Source organism: Chaetodon auriga, chromosome 19 (genome assembly GCF_051107435.1).
Source record: "Chaetodon auriga isolate fChaAug3 chromosome 19, fChaAug3.hap1, whole genome shotgun sequence".
Taxonomy (NCBI): Eukaryota; Metazoa; Chordata; class Actinopteri; order Chaetodontiformes; family Chaetodontidae; genus Chaetodon; species Chaetodon auriga.
Window position 1 is genome coordinate 17,623,864 of NC_135092.1, and position 20,120 is coordinate 17,643,983.

Consider the following 20,120-nt stretch of genomic DNA (forward strand, 5'->3'; position numbering starts at 1 on the left):
GTCATCTTAAAGGGCCCCTTTAATTTTGCTTTGTGCGTGTGTGTGTGTCAGACCTGCTGGGGGAGCATCTTCAGGAGATTCGAGCTTTGCGGCAGCGGCTGGAGGAGAGCATCCGCACCAACGACCGTCTCAGGGAGCAGCTGGAGAAGAGACTAGCCGAGGTGGAGAAAGACCCAGGTACACCCCTGACAACATCCGCCTGCATCTCCTTCTCCCTGTCAGTGGGATTATTAGAGTATTTGTGCCATTATTTGTTGACTTGAAGAGTGTGTGTATTTGCCCACATTCAGCAGCCACCAACATCTTCGTCCATGGCAACGAGGAGCAGGGTCAGCTGGCCAATGAGGTGCGATTCCTCTGGGGACAAAACCAAATCCTGAAGGAGCAGCTCAACGTGGGGTCGAGAGGTAAAACATTTGTGTACAAGCTCACTTAAACCTCTAATCAGGAACACGTGCACGCTTTCTCAGCCAGTAGATCAATAGAGGCGGAGAGAATATTTTTCCAGATTCGCATGTGCCAAGTCTCTCACTGATGAGGCGCTCAGCACTGACTTGCAGATGTTTTGTTTTTTATTGCATCCAGACAAGCAGAAGGAGAACGAGAAGCTGCGGGAGACTCTGGCCAGGCGGACGGCCAAACTGGAGCAGAGCAGGAAGGAGAGTGAAGCTCTGAGGCAGGAGAACAGCCGCCTGCAGGAGAGGCTGGAGCACAGCAGCCAGGAGAACTCCCAGCTGCAGGATTCACTGCAGTACAGCAAGGAGGAGCTGCACAGGTACACACACACACACACACACACACGCTATCATCACTATTCCTGCTCATGCAACCTGAAACTACACTAGGCCACTAATTACCACACTAACGAGTCATTACTGTTACTATCATTTCATACTATTAGCACACATAGACACACGATAGTGATCATTTTGGGCTCGTCCGTGAACACACGTGCGTACCTACCTCCACGATGTGACCTCTTGCTCCGGGTCCCACTGACACAGCTGAGTGAGGCTGACACCTGATACCTGGACTCAGTTTGCTTTCAGATCACTTCTCCACTCCCTTCACTTATCTCTCCTCCTGAGTGTGTGTTGTTTTGTGTACTTATGTTCTAGATAAACAAGGCTCATTCTAATTGGTTTGTAGTTTCTTTTTTTGAAGAGCAGAATGATTTAATGCAGCTTTTTCACCCAGTTCTTACACTCAGTTGCTAGTTTTTGAAGTACAGTTGATTTAAGCTAATAAATGGTGGAGGTGTTGATTCACTTTGGAGGCTGCAGTTTGTGGTGCCGCCGAATTACGTTGCATCATTCCGGGATGTATTTTTAATGTTTAGAGTATCTGCATTAATGTAAATGGACCACAGACTGTTTAGAAAACTCCTCGGGTTAAGTGGAAAATGAAAAGGTTATAGGAAAGAAAAATTGGAGCAGAAGAGAGAGATCTTCAAAATGCAATGATGGTTAACACAGCTTGAGCTGCACCAGAACGTCCCAACAAATGAGACTTTTTATCCCACTGTCACCCTTTGATAGACATGAATCTTCACTTTTTTTTTGTTTGTTTTAAACCTGTCTTATCATTGAAATTTGATATGTATTTTGTGTGTGTGTGTGTGTGTGTGTGTGTGTGTGTGTGTGTGTGTGTGTGTTTCCAGGCTGCAGTGTGAGGTGAAGCTCCAGAGGCAGCAGCTGTCTGACTCCCAGCATCTTCTCCAGTCACTGCGGGTGGAGCTGCAAGTTTATGAAAAGATCAAGACCGAAGCCCAGAAACCAAACGGTGCTTTTTTTTTTTTTTTTTTTTCATTGTGTTACATAGTCTGAATAACAAGAGCGTGAGACGAGACTGTGTGAGTAAGCAGCAGCCATGAATCATCTCAGTTTTACAGTGTTTGAGTTATCATTTTTCCAGCCTGTTTCAGTCACTGTGGCCAAAGTCAGGCTTTCTTTTTATGTCTGTCTTGGACTTGGTCTTTGTTTTTTGGTTTTTTTTGGTTTTTTTAACCTTCCCGCTGTGTGTATAATATTGCTGTTGGGTTATTTGACAGAGTCACGGTGGTTTTATGATTCTGTAAAAGCATCACGCAGAGTAAAAAGCCCTGCACTCTTTGTTTGGGGTACAGACATTAAACACAGATCAGCATGACTGCATTTAATGTTTTGTATTGAGAGTCTGCAGAAAGCAAAGAGGAGGAAGGAAAACGAGACCAGCGTTCACCTTCTGCCTCCATTTTACTATTAAAGTATTTAGCTCAGGACACTCTGCTCTGCTCTGCTTCTGTTCTGAACCTCCATTCTGTAACACTAACGAGGCGTTTCCCTCTCAGCAGAATCCACCGAGGCAACCCAGGGGCCCCCCGCTGCCCCCCCCTCCAGCTCTGTGGACCTGTCCGAGCTGCTGTCGGAGATCAGACACCTGCGACTGCAGCTGGAGAGGAGCATCCAGACCAACACGGCGCTGCGACAGAGGCTGGAGGAGCAGCTGCTCAGAGGACCCAACCGCTCTGAAACCATCAACATCAACTACCTGCTGTCCTCACCGGGTAAACACAAGGCACATGCTAAGCACCTGGGACAGATACACAGCGGCACATAAGCACACACACAGGTGTGTCAGAGTCTGCCTGCTCATGTCTCTGTTGGTTCTGCATTTATCTTAGATGAAGGAGGCAGGTCACCGGGCCGCGAAGGCTGCGATCCTCTCCGTCACTCATTTCAGAGTCACAACGACTACACCAGCACCCAGCACGGTAAGAAGGCCTTATCAGAAGTGGCATGACGTTTTGTTATAGCAGCTAAATACAAGCCCTCATTCATGTTGGCGTCCAGTGCTGCGCAGTTGAAAAACTCCTGGACTTAAATCTTTTCAGAGGAGAAACGCCGCGCTCACTTGGAGGTGGATGGTAGCTCAGTCACCAGCAGCTCCAGCGACAGCGTCTCTGGCGCTCCTTCCCGCCTGGTGCCGGGCCACCGGATGTGGGCCAGCCGCAACGGCCGGCATATTTTGGGTCTGATTGAGGACTACAACGCCCTCCGTAAACAAATCTCGGAGGGCCGGAAGCTGTCGCGCAGCATGGACACACAACTGCAGGAGTGTCTGCACGCATTCAGACACCAGAGCTCCGACAACAAGGTACTGACCATAACCACGTTTCCACTGCAGACACCTCTGTGCCACCAGCCTACACAGCTTATCCAGTTTAAGATGCTTTTATTTGCAGTTTTGTGTTCGTTGATCGATAATATTGTGATCTTTGCAGGTGATGGAGCAGCAGCATCTGAAGAGTTTGTCCGGCAGCGTGAGCACCATGCAGCACGTGTTGGAGGAGGCCGGTCGACTGCTCAAACTGGTGTGGAGAGTCTCTTTGCCGGCTGGCGGCACAGCAGGGGACGGCGGCAACAACCAGCAGGTGGACGAGCACAAACACACACTCTGTCCACCTGATTCAATGACACGTCCACGCAAACCAAAACTTAATCTTTTTATCCTCCGTATCAGGATGAGCTGCTGAAAAATGAGATAGCCAGACTGAAGAGCAGGCTGTCACAGCAGGAGAGGATGCTGAGCGGAGCCGTGAAGCGCCTCCGAACGACCAATCAGCTCAAAGAGGGAATGGAGAGAGTCATCATCGATCAGCGTAAGATCGTCTTGTTTCACTCAGTTTATTCTGTGTAACGCAGCAGAGACGAGCAGTCTACAAGGATAATTCATTTTTAAGGTCGTTTGTCATTTATGAAGCCAAAGTGTTTATTATTGCCTGTTTTTAGCTCCTCTAATGGATTAGCTACTTTTTTTTGTTTTATATGATTGTAAATTTAATATATTTGTCTTTTTCACTGTTGGTCCGAATCCGAAAATTATTTTATTGACTAGATCGGAAAAATATTCATCACTTTTCAGCTCTTCTGTATACCTGTATGTAAATAAATGAAGATAACTGACTTCAGATTATTTTTCCTGTCTGTCTAGTGTGTCTAACCCACGGAGTCTTGAAGAAGGCCAGGGGGAATTTAGAGGTGAGTTAAAAGAAAAAAAGACATGTCCCAGCTCTGAAATGTCAAACTCAATGTTCTCGTCTGTAGTGGTAAATTGTCCTTCAGTGAATCTTCTTTTCCTTCTCATCCTCTGTGAACTATTGGTAGACAAATTACAGTGCCCTGTATAGCCTGAAAGGCCCGTCTGGAGGACCAGGCGAAGGTTAGTGCGCCTGAAGTTCAGGCTTCGAGTGATCTGATGCATGAGATCCTTCAGACTGTTCGTTTGGTTTGGTGCACGAAGACAATACCAAAACATTGGAACACAGGGCTGCCAGTTTATTGGGTTGTTTTAGCCAAATCTAGTCATTGAATAAATCCTACCAGTGTGTCTGTTTTGGACATTTTTGTGAGGGTTTAGCTAGCTGTACCTAATAAACTGGACATGTATCATATTGTGTTGGAGTGACTGTGTGGAAGAATCTGCTTTTATGATGCATGATAAGCCTTTAAAGGAATATTCAGGGAAATACGCTTATTGGCTTTCTTACAGAGAGTTACACTCTTACAGCAGACCGTTAGCTTAGCATACAGACTGGGAACAGCTAGCTGGCTCTGTCCACCAGTAAAAAGTCCACCTCTACAGACCACTAATTAACATGTGTTAACACATGTTTGTTAATTTGTACAAAAACCAAAGTGTGAAAAGATTTGATGTAATGGTGACACCACGACCCCGTAAAGGCTAACACTAAGCCTTCTACCTTTGGACAGAGCCAGGCTAGCTGTCTGCCTGCTGTACGTAGAGATGTGCGTGATCAGTTGACTGGACGATTAAACGTTGCAGAACTCGTTAGTTAAACCTCATATTACATTATGGGATAATGTGCAGTGTTCATTATGTTTCTGTTATCCTGTTATTGAAGAATGTGATTAAGGGTTTCAAGTGACTCTTACATGCAGTATTTTTTCAGACAGTGATTAACCTTATAGGTTAAATTGTGCTAACTTTTGACTTTCTGAGTGGTTTCTTACTTTTAGTCTGGTTGGTTATTCTAAGTTTAAATTTCCATTTAAACGTCAGGGAAACAAGCTGCTGTCACATCCCTTGTTTTCAGTCTCCTGGCTCTGTCTTCATATTGAACAGACAGATGTGAGTGGTCTCGACCTTCTCATCTAACTCTCTGTGAGGAAGCAAAGCAGCGTGATTTCCCAAAATGTTGAACTGTTCCTTTTTAAGCAGATGTCAGATGCATGCAGGCAGTTAAAGTATTTTTTTCCAGCACCACCTGGTTTTATCCTGCATGTCTGAGGCCAAAGATGTAAAGTGACTGTTACTGTTTGCAGGCTGATGTTACAGTTTGCTGTCACCTTGTGTTTTGTTTCAGGAGGTCCCAGTCAATGGCCAGTAGAGGACACTACAGACCCTCAGCAGACCGCAGGCAGACGCTCAGAATCTGCAGAGGATCACAACAGTGCTGCCTCTTTACACTGCAGCTAAACTAAATCTGCTGCTGTACTGCTTTTGGTAACGTAGCGACCTAATGTCGACAGGCCTTATCCCGCCTTTGTCCTGCTGTTAAACTGTCACCTTATTCTCCAGATATCAAAGCCTTTTTGTACTTATATTGCACATGACCAGCCTATAATTTGATTTTAGGTACTGAAGTTGTAAAAGTTTCTTGCCTTTGTAAATAGTAATTCCTGCAATTTAAATATTTTTTCCTTTAATCTTTTTATATGATGCATATAAGAACATGAGGATGTATTTTATTACTGGTATTTGTACCTGTTGTTTTCATCTGTTGGTTACTGTATAGGATGGTTCAGGGCTACAGTTTGTTCAAGGAATTATGTGCGAATGCAGTAAAGGAAAGTTCAACGATGAAACCTGACTGTGGTACAAAAGTCCCTTTATTAGCATATACATTTTTTAAAGTACAAATCTTGGCAGCCACTTCAAAACGTGCGCATGAATAAGAGGTAAGAAAATAGCAAAGTTCAGGTCAGGATTTAGTCAAAATGAAGCGAATTAGAAAAAGTATAGTGCTGCTTTCCTACTGCGTTTAGTCACTACACATGAGAAGATGATAGTTGAGAGGTCTAATTTCTTAAGTAGCACTTGAAATATGTCTGGTCATCATGAATCATCAAAGTGACCTATAAAACTAGGTCTTGGAAAGATAAACCACAGTCAGTGACTGATGTTTAGTAGCACCAAGATCTCTGCTCTCTTCAGGCAGCCTCTCATCGGCTTCAACGCTTTGGTTGTCGTCATGTCAGATTTAGTTAGAACAGCAGTTTTGGCAGAATGAAATGTTCAACAACCTATGGCTCCAGACATAGTTTTAGAATAAACACACTCACTCCAGGTCAGAGTTGAGCTAATTTAACTACTGCAATAACTGTACATAAAAACAAGGCGTATGACCAGAAGTCGTTTTTTCTGATTTCACTACTGGAGGTACAAAAACGGCGTTGGCTTTGTGAAACAACAGCATGTTTGGGATCCGTCTCTCTCTGGAAATGTACCTCTATCTCTGCACGAGTCTGACAAAGGCCTGAACGAGCTGGATGAACGGCTCCTGGCCTTCGTGGCTCGCCTTGGAGCCCGGCGTGGGCGGTTTGGACTGGGTGGAGGGGAGGATGCCGCTGGCCGGAGACGATGGCGAGCCCCTGCGGAAGTGGCGGGACAGGCTGGAGAGAAGAGTGCTCTGCAGGCGAAGAAAAGAGAAAAATAAGTTAGACTCTATCCTGTGAGTATATTATGAGGATGAGGATGACGTTATTTTGGATTTCTAACAAATGGCTTTGGCTACATTTCATGGGATGTTGACAAGAAAATTACAGAACATCATCCTTTAAAAGCATTCAGAGTCTGAACAAAGACGGGTTGGGAGGGAGGTGACGTCTCACCAGTTCAGAGCTCAGCTCCTGTTTGAGCCTCTGCTTGTCTCGAGGTAGGATGGAGGGATCTTTGAGACACCGAACAGCCTGAGAGATCAGCACGTAGAAACAGTTCTCCATGGTGAACATCAGCAAAGACCTGAAGAGAAGAAGAACAAGTTCATCTCAATTTAATGTGTTAAAGCAAAACATAAGTAAAATGGAAAGTTTGACATTTTGGGACACATGGTTTTCACTTTTAAAGATCGTTACCACTCCCACACCTGTATATATGAAGCTATAGCCAGTTAGCTTAGCTTAGCATAGAAATGGCTAGCCTGGCTCTCAAGGTAAAAACGAGGCGTAATGTGTTAACTGGTGGGTTCAGATGTGGTGGCCGTCAGATTCTGATTACAGTCTATGCTAAGCTAACTATCTGCTGGCTGTGGCTTCATATTTGGTGACAGAGTGATATTGATCTTCTGGTTTAACTCTTTACAAGAACGTAAATAAGTTTATTTACTCACTTCAGAGCTTGGATCTCCTCCGATGAGGCCACTGAGGCAATGTTCAAGGAAACTGGCTCCTTCTTCTTCTCCATCTGTGGATATAAAGCACAAAAACGATCAGGGCTCCGTTGTCGGCTGGCTGTAGCTCGTGCTAATCGATATGACGAACATCTACCTCGCTCAACATGCTCAGGGCCACGTTTATGGTGGCCAGCAGGGTTCCAAACGAAGGGGCCACATCGGGGTCAAACGCCGGCGTTGTGAAGCTGAGCACAAACAGGGTTCGATACTCGGCCAAATCCATACTCTGACGGACAGGCGGAGACACAAATCAGCATTTTATCCTGCGTCACCTTTGCATGAATATTCGCTGGAATATTCAGCATCAGAACTAATAAGTAGCTTAATTTTGGAGACGAAGCTGCTTGTTAGAGCAGAGTTAGCAGGCTGACCTGGTCCAGGAGTATCTGGCAGCAGTCTGGAGTGAAGTGCTGCAGAGTTGCCAGGGTTTTGCTGAGGATCTTCAGAAGGCTGCACTGCACAGCCAGCAGGGCCTTCTGCTCGGCTTCCTCTCTCTCCCCTCCACCTGCTGCCTCTTTAGACGGGGTCTGGGGGGGCCGCTGTGTCCTCGGAAGAGGTCCGGGGGGCAACGCCTCACCGTTTTTAGCCTAAAGAAATCGAAAACGAACATCTTAAAACCTTTTACTGGATCCTTGTGGCAGCCAAGTTTTCTTGGCTGACACACACACATTAGACGTGAGGATGGTTATAATGTAATGATGTAATTATCAGATGATATGAAACGTCCGTGTGACCTGGAGGTAGTGATGAAGCATCTTCTTGCTGTGGAGCAGATACGTGCAGGTCTGGCACAGATAACACAGGTTTACCTGCAGAGGAGACGGAGAGAGGAGTGCTGAATGCTGAGGTGTGGCTGCAGCGGTGGAGCTGCGGTGATGAGGACACTGGTCCTGGACTTACCTGGACGTCTCGGAGCAGTTTGGGCAGGTGAAACTGCCACTCCTTACAGAAGCTGGAGAGCTGCAGCAGGAAGCCGACCGTGTGATCCGCCTCGTCCAAACACGCCAGGCTCTGCACTGTTCGCACTGCGTTCAGACACTGAGCAGCAGAGAACAAACAAACAGGAAGTCCGGTATTTGAACTGATCGACTAATTTGATAGATAAATGAGATTTAGGAGCATTTTTCACTATTATTTGACATTTTACGAAGAAATTGATCAAGCAAATAACGTGCAGACTAACTGAAGATGACAGTAATCTTCGCTCCTGCCCAAACACAATTAAAGGCAGACTGCTCACAGAAGTGTTCGTGTCTGAGGCTGCAGGTTCAGAGTCCATCACATTTCATTTCATGATCACTTCTCTGTTAATGCAATAAGACGACTTTCATGCCATCGCTGTCATACCTGTAGTATACGTTCTTGATGCACTCCGACAAAGTCCAGGGCCTCGTTGATAAAGTTGTAACGCAGAGTCTTGAGCAGACTCTCCATTAAAGACATGCAGAGGCGGTACACCCCCGGCCAGCAGGCGGAGTCCTGGGACTTTCGGGAGAAACTCTGCTCGGAGACACGGACGTGCTGTGTTATTATGTCATGCTGATGCACAGATTTGTCTGTGACGTTAAGCAACGCTACGTAAGTACGGGCTAAAATGTTCATTCTGATTACCTGTGATGCTCCATTTGAAGACCCCTCATAGACACTGAGAAGAGGGAGGCAGATTGTCTGGATGACTCCTGCTCCAGCAACAGCTGCTGCCCCCTGGAGGACAAATGAAGACATCATCAACATTTAACATCTTAAACCGATGCAAAGGATTTCTTTACAAACATTTAAGGATGAGGCTGGTGGTATTTTTATCCTGCTAGCAAGAATTGTCTGCGTATCCAAAGGCTGATACAGCTCTGACCTCAGACCTCCACCGCTGTCCAGCTGAAATAAGTCCCCAACAAACTGAACTATCTGCAGACTGTGGAGGGATGTCAGAAATATTTCTATTGTTCTGTAAGTATCTGTTCTGTAAGCATGGAAAAACACCAGCCGTATCCTTTAAATGTCACAGCAGAAAAGTGTGTTTTTGTGTTTACCTGAGGCGTGCGGGCCAGCGTGAGCAGCAGGTGAAGCGCAGCCTCGGTGAAGTAGAGGTTGTGTTTGGATCGGAGGCTGAACTCGACGGCGCTGAGCACCGAGGGCAGGACTGGAACCTTCCTCATCACCGAGACCCAGTGCTCACCATCCTCATCGGTGCGGCACAGCTCCTTCGCTAAGTGCAGCGCCAGCACACATACCTCATGAAAAGAAAGCAGATTAAAATGAGCTATATTTCCCTCACAGACCAGAATCAGAGGGAACAGAGAGCAAATACTGTGTAAGTCCAGTGGACTCCTGTAGCTGCTGGATGTTTAAATAAGCAATTATTTGCCAACAAGTTCTCCAAAAAGATTAATTGTGTTCACAACTTGTTTCTGAAAGTATTGATAAAAGATAAATTAATTGATATCCAAAGCTTTTCTGCCTCAACAACAACAACAAAGCCGTCTGTCCATCAGTCCAGTCCGGCTCACCCCGTCTCTCTGGTCCTTCTGCGGGCCGCGAGGAGAGTCCGTCTCCATGCTTTCCTCGTCCTCCGCCGCCTCCCCCGTCTGGCTCATGTGTCGAGTATTGTCAATGAGCGCCAGTGCTTCGTCTTTCACCGTCTCACACACAGACAGCAACAGCTGGGGCAGCTGGGAAATATCTGCACCTAGTTGACAAAGAAATTAAATCAATGCTGATTGAACTCCAGACTGCAGCATCATTAGATTCAGACGCACACACGCCTCTCACCGTTCAGTCCCTGAATCTGCAGCACGGAGATGAGGGCGGAGAAGATTTTGGCTTTGGTCCTCTCCATCAGCTGCTGGTCAGCTTGCAGGACACTCTCCAGGATCAGGGAGAGGGGAGACAGGATGTCAGGAGCTGTCGCCACCACACTGGAGACACAAAGAGAGCAGCGACAGAGTTTTTAAAAAGAGTTCAGAGAGGTGTGCACTGCTGACTTCAACATTAAGGAAACTTTCTGTTAAACATGTGACTTCACACCTTCTCCACTGTTTGAGGAGGATGAGGAGCAGAGTGGCCATCATGGATCCAAGACGAAGACAAGACACAGACATGGGTGTAGTCAGCTGAAAGAGACGAAGAGTGAGTAAGAAAAACAGCAGTAAAAGAGAGAAATACAAAAACAGGAAAGTCTGTTCGGTCATGACGACTTACAGCAGCTTTGGTCCCGTCCAAGACGTCCATGAAAAGCTTCAGTTTGGTCGAGTCTTCTGTTAGCTGCATCACATCGGACTGAAAACAGAAAATATAACAATCATCACGTTTCTGTGTGGTCCACCTGCATGTGAGGCTCTGAGCAGAAACACAGTGAACGTCTCAGGCCACTCAATCAAAAACACATCGTTTGCCACAGCGCTACAAGTCTCTTCCAGGAAAGATTATCTGAACTGACTGTCCTGATCGAGTAGACCCCAGCAGTCCTTACATCAACACCTACAACACTATAACCATGATTGTGTTCGTGCTAACGTACGTGGCTAGTGGACAGAATGAGCAGCATCCGCCAGGCAGAGATCAGCATCTGGGTCTCGGGGAAGTAACACATGCCTTCCTCCTCCATCTCCGCCACGTGGCACACAAGAGACTTGACGTACTGGGACCAGTACTCGTATCGTCGTGCATTGGAAAACTTCTGGAGCCCGTCCTTCAGAGACTGCTCCAAGGAACCACTGGAGCAACACAGACGTAGTCAACATCAGTTATGTGAGACTGGAGCTGTCGTCCGTAAATCGGCGACAAATATGAGACCATTTATTATATATAAGAGATATTGAGAGATTACCTGACGACGTAGTAGATCTCCAGGCCGATGATCTTCATGACGAGAGCACACGTCTCCAGAACACAAGGCTGAGGGTAAAATATAACGCTGAGTTGACATACTTGACATCCATTTGATCATAAAATCATTACAGCAGTGGAAAAAAAAATGTTTTAAGTACCTCTGTGGTGTCTGAAGGTGGGGTGAGGGTTCCAAAGAGAGGCGTCGTCAAATTCTCCCAAAACCTTTCTCTGTGTAAAAAAAAAAAAAAAGCATTCATCATCCTCTGCTCAGACTTTCTAAACATCCAGCTGAACTTATGTTTCCAGGTAAAAGTTAGGGGAGTGTGACATGCTTACTTTTTCCGTAAGACGGAGATGGCGCTGTCTCGGCGATCCTGCCAGAGGGCGAGCAGGAAGGCCAGGGCCGCTCGGTGGAGCAGCGGGGGACACCAGTATTTGCCCTGCTGTTTGGAGTCGATCAGGTCCAACACCACGTGAAGACAGCTCCACTCACCAAGCAGAAACTCCTACAGGTCCAAAATAAAAGCACACACAGATGTTTTCAGTCCAGATGCAGCACTGCTGAAAGTAAAACAAATGCACTTCTTTTTAATCACTGCAGTCACACCTTTGACCCCTCGCTGCCATCTTTGACTTCCAGGTTGAGGAAAAGCTCGATGAGGCCGGGCTGCGTTTCCACTGCGACGGTGAGGAACTCGAGGATCATGACCTTGATCCTCATGTCTTCTGTCTTGCTCTGCAGCCGAGTGAGGAACGCATCCCGGATGGCCGCTGCGTCGTTACCAAGGCAAGCGTAAACTGACATGGGAGCCACCTGCAGACCAAACATCAGCCCAGCATCAACACTGACTGTTGTACAAATTCACATAAAACATACTGTATGTTTAGAACGAAGCCCTTACTGTGGCGAGCCTCTTCAGCAGCTGGATGGCCAGGCGAGGCAGCGCTGGGTCGTGTTTGTGGTAAATATACTTGGCCAAGACAACTATGAGATTATTGCCATGGCCACCGTGCTGAGTCAGCGCCTGCTCCAGAGGGGACACGACGTCAGACGGCGGCTTCAGACGGATGACGTTGTTGGTGACAGAGAAGGCCAGTTTGACTGTCTGGATGAGGATCTGACCGGGACCCTCAGAGCCACAGCTGGACCGCGTCAGAGAGGGGAGAAACACAATCAGTGTGACAAGAACACGGAAGGTTTTCAGAGCATCATATGAAAACATAACAGGGTAAACTGGGGATCAACACGTCAGTTCACCTGCTGGGCTGTGCAGCCAGGACCACGTCGATGGTGTCCACGCCAACCCCCATGATATTGACGACCGCCTGTCCGGCCTCGGTGTTTGCCAGGCTGTAGATACACAGAGACTGCAGGGTGGGGGTGCTGCGCCAAGGAAGAAAAGAGCAAATCAACTTTACAAATACAATGACAGGCAAATCTGTCAAACTATTTATCAGGGCAGCAACCGACAATAATTTTCATTACTGATTCATCATCAAAATATCAGAAAAATGTTGGAAAAAGTCGACACATTCAAATATCTTGTTGTGTCCAACCAAGAGTTCAAAGGCCAAAGACGCTGTACTCACTTTGCTGTCATAGATAATTAATCACTGTTGACCAACTCATTGATTAATGAGCAAATTGTTCCAGCTCAAGAATAAAAAATGAACATTTTAATACACGTGTATGTAAGTCTGGAGCTGTTTTGTATGAAAAAGTCAAGGATGAACCTTCAAGCTCAATTTTAACACTGATTAACACCTTACCTGCCCTGATCCTCTCCCTCTGGGCTCAGATTGAGGATGGCGTGGATCAACTCCAAAATCAGACATCCTGCAGCAACAAAGAGAGCGTTTGTTCAGTTTTTACTTCCATTTCCAGTCTGGAGGAAAGAAACTTGCCACCGCTGTCGTGTCAGACATGAGCCCTTTACCTATCCTCTCCCTGACTCCATAGGTGTTGTAGCGCCACTTGTGGTAGGTGGGCAGCATCTCCTTTAACACCAGCAGCACACAGGGGATCAGGCCTTTGTTCTGAGTGCTGCCAAGCTGACCCTGAAATGAACCATCAGAGAGAGAAGAGGTGAATTAAAGCAGAACATCACATTCATAGATCAATTTTATAGAAAACATCATCGTTCAGCTGCTGCTACACGACGTCTCATCTGGTAAAAACCGTTGTTACCTTAACCAGGGTTGTAATGAGACGGAGGAAGGCGATGGTCACGGCGTACTCCCCCCTCGGCTGCTCAATCTGGACCAGCAGGTTGCCATAGTTACCTGCTTTCATCCCTTCAGCACTAGAAAAATAAGTAGCTTTGTTCAATACTTTATATTTCCCCAAAGAATAAAGTGAAATTTGTCCAATTAAACATTAGGCAGCACAGAGTTTGAGCTTTTTCCTTTACCTCACACACTGAGCCATGCTGGTCAAAGGGTTGGAGGCAAAGGGGAGGAAACCAGTGTGGTGCAGACTGGACCACACCTGAAGGTTAAAAAAAGATAGAGGAGGTGTGTGAGAAGGGACTTTAAATCCTTAATGTGACTTCCTGTTCACAGTGGAAGTACCCACCTTCCCGGGCATCCTTGCAGCCAGAACGGAGAGGCAGTTCACACAGGAGGCGATCACGTCCACGGGAGGGTTGATGACTGATGTCAACCTAACAGACGGTGAACACACAAACAGCAAGTCAAAAGACCGGTCAAATGACAAAAATACTTTGTTGATAGGTTTCTCAGTAAAGCGAGTTCACCTCTGCAGCAGCATGTAGATGCGTGAAGTCAGAGGCAACAGACAATCCGACACAGTCCAGTCTGTGCTTATGATCTTATGGACCAGATCCAGGATGGGCTTCACACGTGCACAGTGGGCGATAACATCTGGCACAAGGAAAGGCACAGACACACGGACAAGTTCATCAAGCTGACATCATTCAATCAGCTGACATAATGGAAAAAACAAGAGGTATAGAGACAAACTGTGGGTTTTGGTCTTTTTGTTGACAATAACAAAAATCAGAATATCAACAGCTTTATCTAAAAGATTTCCCAGCTGGTGAGAACATATGAACACCCAGTTGTGTACCTGCAGTTGAAACCACGTGAAGCAGCATCTCCACCTCACAAGTGAAGAGAGTCCAGGAGCTGTAGGAGTAATCCCAGCGGACCACGTAGGCCTGCTCGCCTCCAATCATCACCTGGCCCAGCACTCCCTGTGGCATCCACAGGTTAGTCTGCCCTGTGCCTGACGGGTGAGGTGAAAATGTCAGAGTTGAGGCATGTCATGAAAAACCTTACATCAAATATGCATCCAAAATTCAACAGATCCTCTGAAGTTTCCAGTATTTAAATCTGAGAGTAACAACCAAACTGACCGAGAGGGTAGAGGAGTTTTGGTGTTTGTCTCCTCCACAGCGTCTCATCGTCCTTGGAGATGATATCATTGGGCTTATGTTTGTAAACTTGTGTATAGAAGGACATTTTATCCAAAAAGTTGTACACCTGTCACATAAGAAAATACAGCGTTAAACAAGGTATATGAGGGAAGGCTGAGTGCGTACATCTCTGTGCATGTGTCAGCTCTACCTTTTTAACAGTCGACTTGTTTGACAGCAGAGCGGTCAGAAGCTGTAACAGTGGTCCGATCTTATGAGGGAACATCCCGACTGCACTGTCCAGGATCATTCCCAGTCCCATGTTTGGCTTCTGGATTAAAAATTCAACAAAAGAGGAGAGATTGTCAACAGCTGTCCCAATTTTATCCTGAAGAACCTCCTCGTCTTTGTTTTTTTCTCACCATTTCCCAAAACACTTCAGCCAGATTGGGAGCAGAGAGGACCTCACAGGCAGCATCGATCAGGTGGGAGCACTGTGTCGCCACGCCGCCAGTCTGTCACATGCGTCACGAGGCCAGTTATCAACACAGGTTACAAATAATGAATCCAAGTACAAAACCTTTAACATGCTCACACGTGTAAAATCTGACTTTATACCTGTAGGCTTTCCTCTTCAAAGGAGGTTATCACGAATGAGAGGAGGCCGTAGATACACATCTTTACAGTTCCTGCTGTGCACTGGAGAGAAGGAAGGAAAACTGAATGCAGTCACAGTCACTGCATCATCAGGAGAAAAGTTCTCGATGTAAAGAATGTGATGGTGAAAGTTGTTATTTTCAGTGGTCGGCTTAGCAAAGCTGTAGACTTCAGTATCTTCACTTCAGTGTCTGGTTATATAAACCACAGCTTGAGGGGCACGATTATAAAACTGATTTAGCTCACATTCTGGCTATAAAACTAATCCAGAGTACAACATGTTTTGCTATTGCCAGCTGGTTTTCATTCGAGCTGTCTCATTAGAGACTGATTTAGGTCTGAGGCCCCATGTGATTACATTTAACTACCTGGTAGAGAAAACCAGAAGCACTCTGAACCCTGAGGACAGGATTTGAGACCCATGGCTCTACAGCCTTTGATTAAAGTGTGGGTTTAGACCTTGTGAAAGGACTTTCTTAACTTGCAGGATATCACTCAAGCAGTTTTTGGTAATGGGAGCAGGCAGAGAGGTAAGGTCGTTCAAAACTGTGAAACTGCTTTAGTCACTACAACAAGACAATAACCATTAAAGTTACACCATTACAAATAGTTTTCCACCTTCTTAAGTGTGTATCTATGTTCTCTTACATTATTCCCTGAGACTCCGAGGCCTTTCACCATGGTTGAAATGTACTTGAACACCCCCAGCTGCAGGGCGGTGTTGCCTATCCTCCTGATCACGGGGCTGGTCTCGTCTGGTCGCAGGGTGTGTCTCAGCAGCACCCAGGCCAGCAGCACCGGCCCGTGATGAGGGATGTCACCAAAAGTCAGCAGCAGCTGATCCATCTCCTGGAACAAACAGAGGAAACACGGAGGTTCAGATGTCTGTATGGTTTGTTCTTGGTGCCTAGGGATCTGTTGAGGTCATGTAGAAACATTAAGCAGTCTGGTACATCCAACTCTCTCTTAAAACGTAGATGTGTTTTCCCAGAAAAGCTGGGCCCAACTTTGAGCCTCATTGAGTTCACTGTTCTGTCGCATCAGGCTGTTCATACAGTGTATGGTTGAGTATTGATGTCTGCTGCATGTAAAGACAAACCTTGATGACATCTGGAGCACCGGAGAACTGATGCTGTTCTGTACAGTCTTCCAGGGCACACTTATGGAGGAAGTCTATGTCCATTCCCTCAACCAGGATGAGAGAGCTGAAATATCTACAGGACAGAGAAACACAGACGATACAAACTTTAAAGATACAAGCAATGAAATATTATCTATCCTGTGCTGAGGCATCAGCTCATTCACCTCCCAGGACTCCTTGTTGAAGCAGGAACAAAGTAGAAATATAAGGATAGAGATTCCAGTGTTTCACATTGTGGCTCATGAAGCAAACCTGCCCGCTCATAGATTTCTGAATATATAGTTATGAACTAATAAATTAAGACATCTAGATGTTGCTGGTATGCACTGAAATGTCTGCTCTTATCATGGGCTGGATGGTGTCAAATGTGTTTGATCGCAATTTTAGCAGCTGAGCGTTTGGCTGTGATTCACCAATAGTACACCTTTAGTCTTTAATCAAAGTCAAATACCACAAACAGACATCTTATTTACACTTCCTGGAGAACAGCTCACTTTAAACGTACTGTACGAATGGCCCACACTCACAAACACACACACACACTCACACACACACACTATGTGCTGCTCTTACCCGATGCGGTCAACCAGTGCGTCCATGCTCTTGTCTACTAGGTGTCTGTTGGTCTGCCGCAAACCGAAGCCTTCTTCTTTGAACATTTTGGTGAAGTTCAGCAGGTCAGACGGGCTCATCTCAAAGTAGGCGTAATACAGAAAGATGATCTCCAGCAACAGAGACTGTTCCCTCAGACACTGCAGGAACCACAGTGACACCTGCCTCTCAGTCTTAAAAAACAAACAAAAAAAGATGTCAGATGTCACTTTCAGTTATGACCTTTGAATAAAATAGAAAAGAATGTGAATAATGTGTGATATTTGCATTTATCTAGGTTATAATATACAGCATTGACCAATTATGAACCAAATCATCACCATGAGGTTTCCGTGAGTTTCCCATGTTGGTGCTTCTGCTTTGAAGAGCTTCTCAAACTGTGACTGGTAGTTGCTCACCAGGTCCTTCTCCAGTTTATTGACACAGTTAGCGTACTCAGCCTGGACAAAAACAGACCCACCCAGAGTGGTGTTACAGAAACAACAGCAAATAAACTTTTTTCAGTGAGACATATGAAAATAAGATATGTTCTTTAAATTTTCTGATCTGAAATCCAGCTGCTTCTCACCCTGTAGGGATGTCGCTCATCCTGAAAGTATGTCAGCAAGAGCAGGACACATCTGAGCAGGCACGTGCGCTCATCGTAGTAATAGTCGGCTATCTGTGAAGACACACACAGTCATACTTATTGCATTAAATATGGAAATGTAACAGTGCTGCTAATCAAGTGTAATTGTACAGCAAATGTAAGCAGATGCAGATCTCTGTACTGACCTTCAGCAGCAGTGCCTGGCTTTGTCGCTCATCCTTGAGAACAACCTGCATGGAAGACTCTGTTAGCCACCATGTGAATATCTTACATAATAACATCTTCTTACAGTCTTTGAGTTCTTGTTCCTCATGAAAAATGGTGACCTTAATTTGAGTAATTGCAGCACTGAATGCTAAATACAATCATCGAAACCTAAAAACTGGGTGAAATATTTATTAATATTGTAATTTTTCTTTAAAAATATGCATGAGTACTGCAACATTCAGACACAAATAACAACTAAAGAAATCTCTGTGGACACCTTTAATGAGTCCCGGGTTCCTCTGTAGTCCTCCTGTAGGTAGCACTGTAAAAGCTGCACACTCTGCTGCTCATCAAGACCCTGTAACATTATTAAAGGATTACAAACTTATCAAATTCTCATGAAATTAACCAACAAATGAAGACAGTGAACCCACATCTTTTACGCAAAACAGACATTTTTAACTCTTACCAACAGTTTACTGATCCTCAAACCAAAATCCTTCAATGGTTGTGCAACATCTTTGTCTTCCTTCACTTTCCCAGCAGAGGATGAGCTGGAACAAGCGATGCTGACAATTAGCCTTTCTGCTGTAATGAATAATTTGTATTCATATTTGATGTAAGAATCGAACTGTGACATACCTGGGTGGCTTGTAGTAAGTGAGTCCTTGATGCAGTCTGTCCCAGTGTCTGTCAAGCTCGGCCTCTATCTGAGCCTGTGTCCGTCAAATGTTTCATAATAGGAGGAGAGAAAATCAGCTGTGTCATTGGGGCGATCTAAATGCAAATATGCTGTGCCTTCACGACAATCCTATCTTAACTTCTGACTGAACCTCCACACAGTTGTGGTAACGGTACACTCTTGCAAGTAATAGTACATAAAAACACGTGGCAGGAAGACATACCGGCTCTCGCAACGCAGATCTTCCTAGCAGTATGGTCCATAACTCTCGACAGCTCCTAAGAGAATAATGGGTGTATTTGAGAGAAGCAATAATTGACATTAATGTGCAATACATGGGAACGAGCAGTCAGTTCATCTGAATTTAAGAGCACAACTTCATGTTTCATGTTGCTTTTCCATACAATTTATACAGTGGTGGCTGTTCTATAAACAGTTTCCCAATTTTAAGAAAATGTAATAAATCATTTTACCAATGTGTACCAATATTGTGTCAAATAATTGCGTATACTGTGATAAAAGATAAAAATCCCCCACCCCTGAGCCAGTCCCACGTACCAGCTGTGACACACTTCTTGTAAATGTTGATACAGACAGTTGGTACAGTGTAGGTGTTACATCTCCAAAGCTAATGGAAAAATGTGATGAATACATACAAACACATGCGTTGAAGCCCTGAATAAGCCTGTTTTTGTATTGCTGTGCACGTTTTAACCCATACAACGTAAAGCTCTTGGACGCATTAAATTTCCTCCTTTAATCTTCCTGAATATGAAACCCGTCGGTTCATATTAATTGACTGTAAAATGCAGTTTGATTTATTAACGTGTCGAAGGCTTGGGGACTTTTAGTGGCGGCTGTGGGTCCATTTTCAAACTGTACAAATGCGAAGGGAAATGTTTTCCATTTAAATAATACAACGTTAAACTAACGGACAACGTCAAATCAGATCCTTTTGGTGCCCAAACACTATAGTTAGCCTCTTCTCCTTGGTCACAACTAACCAGCATCTGTTAATGCAGATGACCGATAACGTGGGCATTTCATCTAGAGACATAAGCGTCGGTTTCCAGTCTAGTTAAACAATCAGAGTTATGTTTTAAGACTTAACATGCTGTTGTTGACTCTTGTTGACAGTCATGCGGCTGACACACCGCGTTGCTGAAAAGCCATTCAAATGTTCAACCGCTAGCACTTGCTAAGCTAAATTAGCGTGGTGCTAACACCTCAAAAGACACAGTCAAATAAAAGTGTTACTGCTGATAGGACTTAATAAACAGCCAAGTTGCGTAGAAACGTTTACCAACTGATAAATACTTCAAAGTATTTAAAAAAGGTAGACGATAACTAAAGTTTGCGGCTGTCTGCTTACCTTAGACTCATCTCCGATTCCGCCATCTTCGTTCCTGGCATGTGATTGGCTGTTGTGCCGTGTCGTCATTACCGTCATAGACACTTTCTTCTTCGTCGTCGACGCCTCTTGTTTCAGAAGACGACTGCCATCTTCAGGAAGGAAATAATTACCGCCAAAACTTTCAATAAATACTTCTTCCAGAACCGCATTCTAAGGAAAC

General features: G+C 45.2%; 2 protein-coding genes across 8 annotated transcripts in view; one reads left to right on the forward strand and one right to left on the reverse strand.

Annotated features, from left to right (window-relative positions):
* cdk5rap2 (CDK5 regulatory subunit associated protein 2) overlaps positions 1-5,867 on the forward strand; it is a 32,325-nt gene extending 26,458 nt beyond the window's left edge. For 4 of the 6 annotated variants that reach the window (XM_076757371.1, XM_076757370.1, XM_076757372.1 and 1 more), the window contains exons 40-51: positions 52-177; positions 291-407; positions 586-775; positions 1,661-1,782; positions 2,330-2,545; positions 2,663-2,752; positions 2,873-3,135; positions 3,263-3,412; positions 3,502-3,640; positions 3,973-4,019; positions 4,146-4,200; positions 5,366-5,867. In XM_076757371.1, the coding sequence (XP_076613486.1) occupies positions 52-177; positions 291-407; positions 586-775; positions 1,661-1,782; positions 2,330-2,545; positions 2,663-2,752; positions 2,873-3,135; positions 3,263-3,412; positions 3,502-3,640; positions 3,973-4,019; positions 4,146-4,200; positions 5,366-5,478 (1,628 nt within the window). In that variant the 3' untranslated portion in view covers positions 5,479-5,867. The remainder of the gene's footprint in view (positions 1-51; positions 178-290; positions 408-585; positions 776-1,660; positions 1,783-2,329; positions 2,546-2,662; positions 2,753-2,872; positions 3,136-3,262; positions 3,413-3,501; positions 3,641-3,972; positions 4,020-4,145; positions 4,201-5,365) is intronic. The other 2 variants (XM_076757367.1, XM_076757369.1) reach the window with 2 other exon arrangements.
* A 6-nt stretch (positions 5,868-5,873) lies between these two features.
* Positions 5,874-20,050, reverse strand: nup188 (nucleoporin 188). Of its 2 annotated transcripts, none has more exons than XM_076757375.1 (43): positions 19,919-20,050; positions 18,770-18,824; positions 18,507-18,580; positions 18,334-18,418; positions 18,142-18,222; positions 17,843-17,887; positions 17,637-17,729; positions 17,389-17,508; positions 17,030-17,241; positions 16,415-16,529; positions 15,964-16,164; positions 15,277-15,357; positions 15,081-15,173; positions 14,870-14,989; positions 14,659-14,785; positions 14,370-14,528; positions 14,038-14,164; positions 13,857-13,944; positions 13,693-13,769; positions 13,470-13,584; positions 13,219-13,339; positions 13,052-13,118; positions 12,540-12,665; positions 12,184-12,424; positions 11,889-12,095; positions 11,618-11,787; positions 11,440-11,509; positions 11,280-11,347; positions 10,971-11,166; positions 10,652-10,729; positions 10,478-10,563; positions 10,223-10,368; positions 9,961-10,133; positions 9,484-9,684; positions 9,065-9,157; positions 8,801-8,953; positions 8,354-8,491; positions 8,188-8,262; positions 7,825-8,040; positions 7,548-7,679; positions 7,391-7,464; positions 6,894-7,023; positions 5,874-6,691 (listed from the first exon to the last, which is right to left on the reverse strand). In XM_076757375.1, exons 1-43 carry the CDS (start codon positions 19,957-19,959, stop codon positions 6,512-6,514), a joined length of 5,250 nt encoding a protein of 1,749 aa, XP_076613490.1. In that variant the 5' UTR covers positions 19,960-20,050; the 3' UTR covers positions 5,874-6,511. The 2 variants fall into 2 exon arrangements, with proteins under 2 accessions (XP_076613490.1, XP_076613489.1); XM_076757374.1 differs by having other exon boundaries at positions 9,961-10,139.
* Between the last annotated feature and the right edge of the window lie 70 nt (positions 20,051-20,120).

What these genes read in the sequence shown, in the direction of transcription:
- nup188 (XM_076757374.1), bottom strand. Translation starts at nt 19,959, where the DNA reads ATGCCAGGAACGAAGATGGCGGAATCGGAGATGAGTCTAAG. An exon ending in TGGACGGGACCAAAGCTGCT is followed by an intron (nt 10,564 to 10,651) that starts GTAAGTCGTCAT and finishes CGTCTCTTTCAG; the next exon opens with CTGACTACACCCATGTCTGT. An exon ending in AGAAGGACCAGAGAGACGGG is followed by an intron (nt 9,685 to 9,960) that starts GTGAGCCGGACT and finishes TCTTTTCATGAG; the next exon opens with GTATGTGTGCTGGCGCTGCA.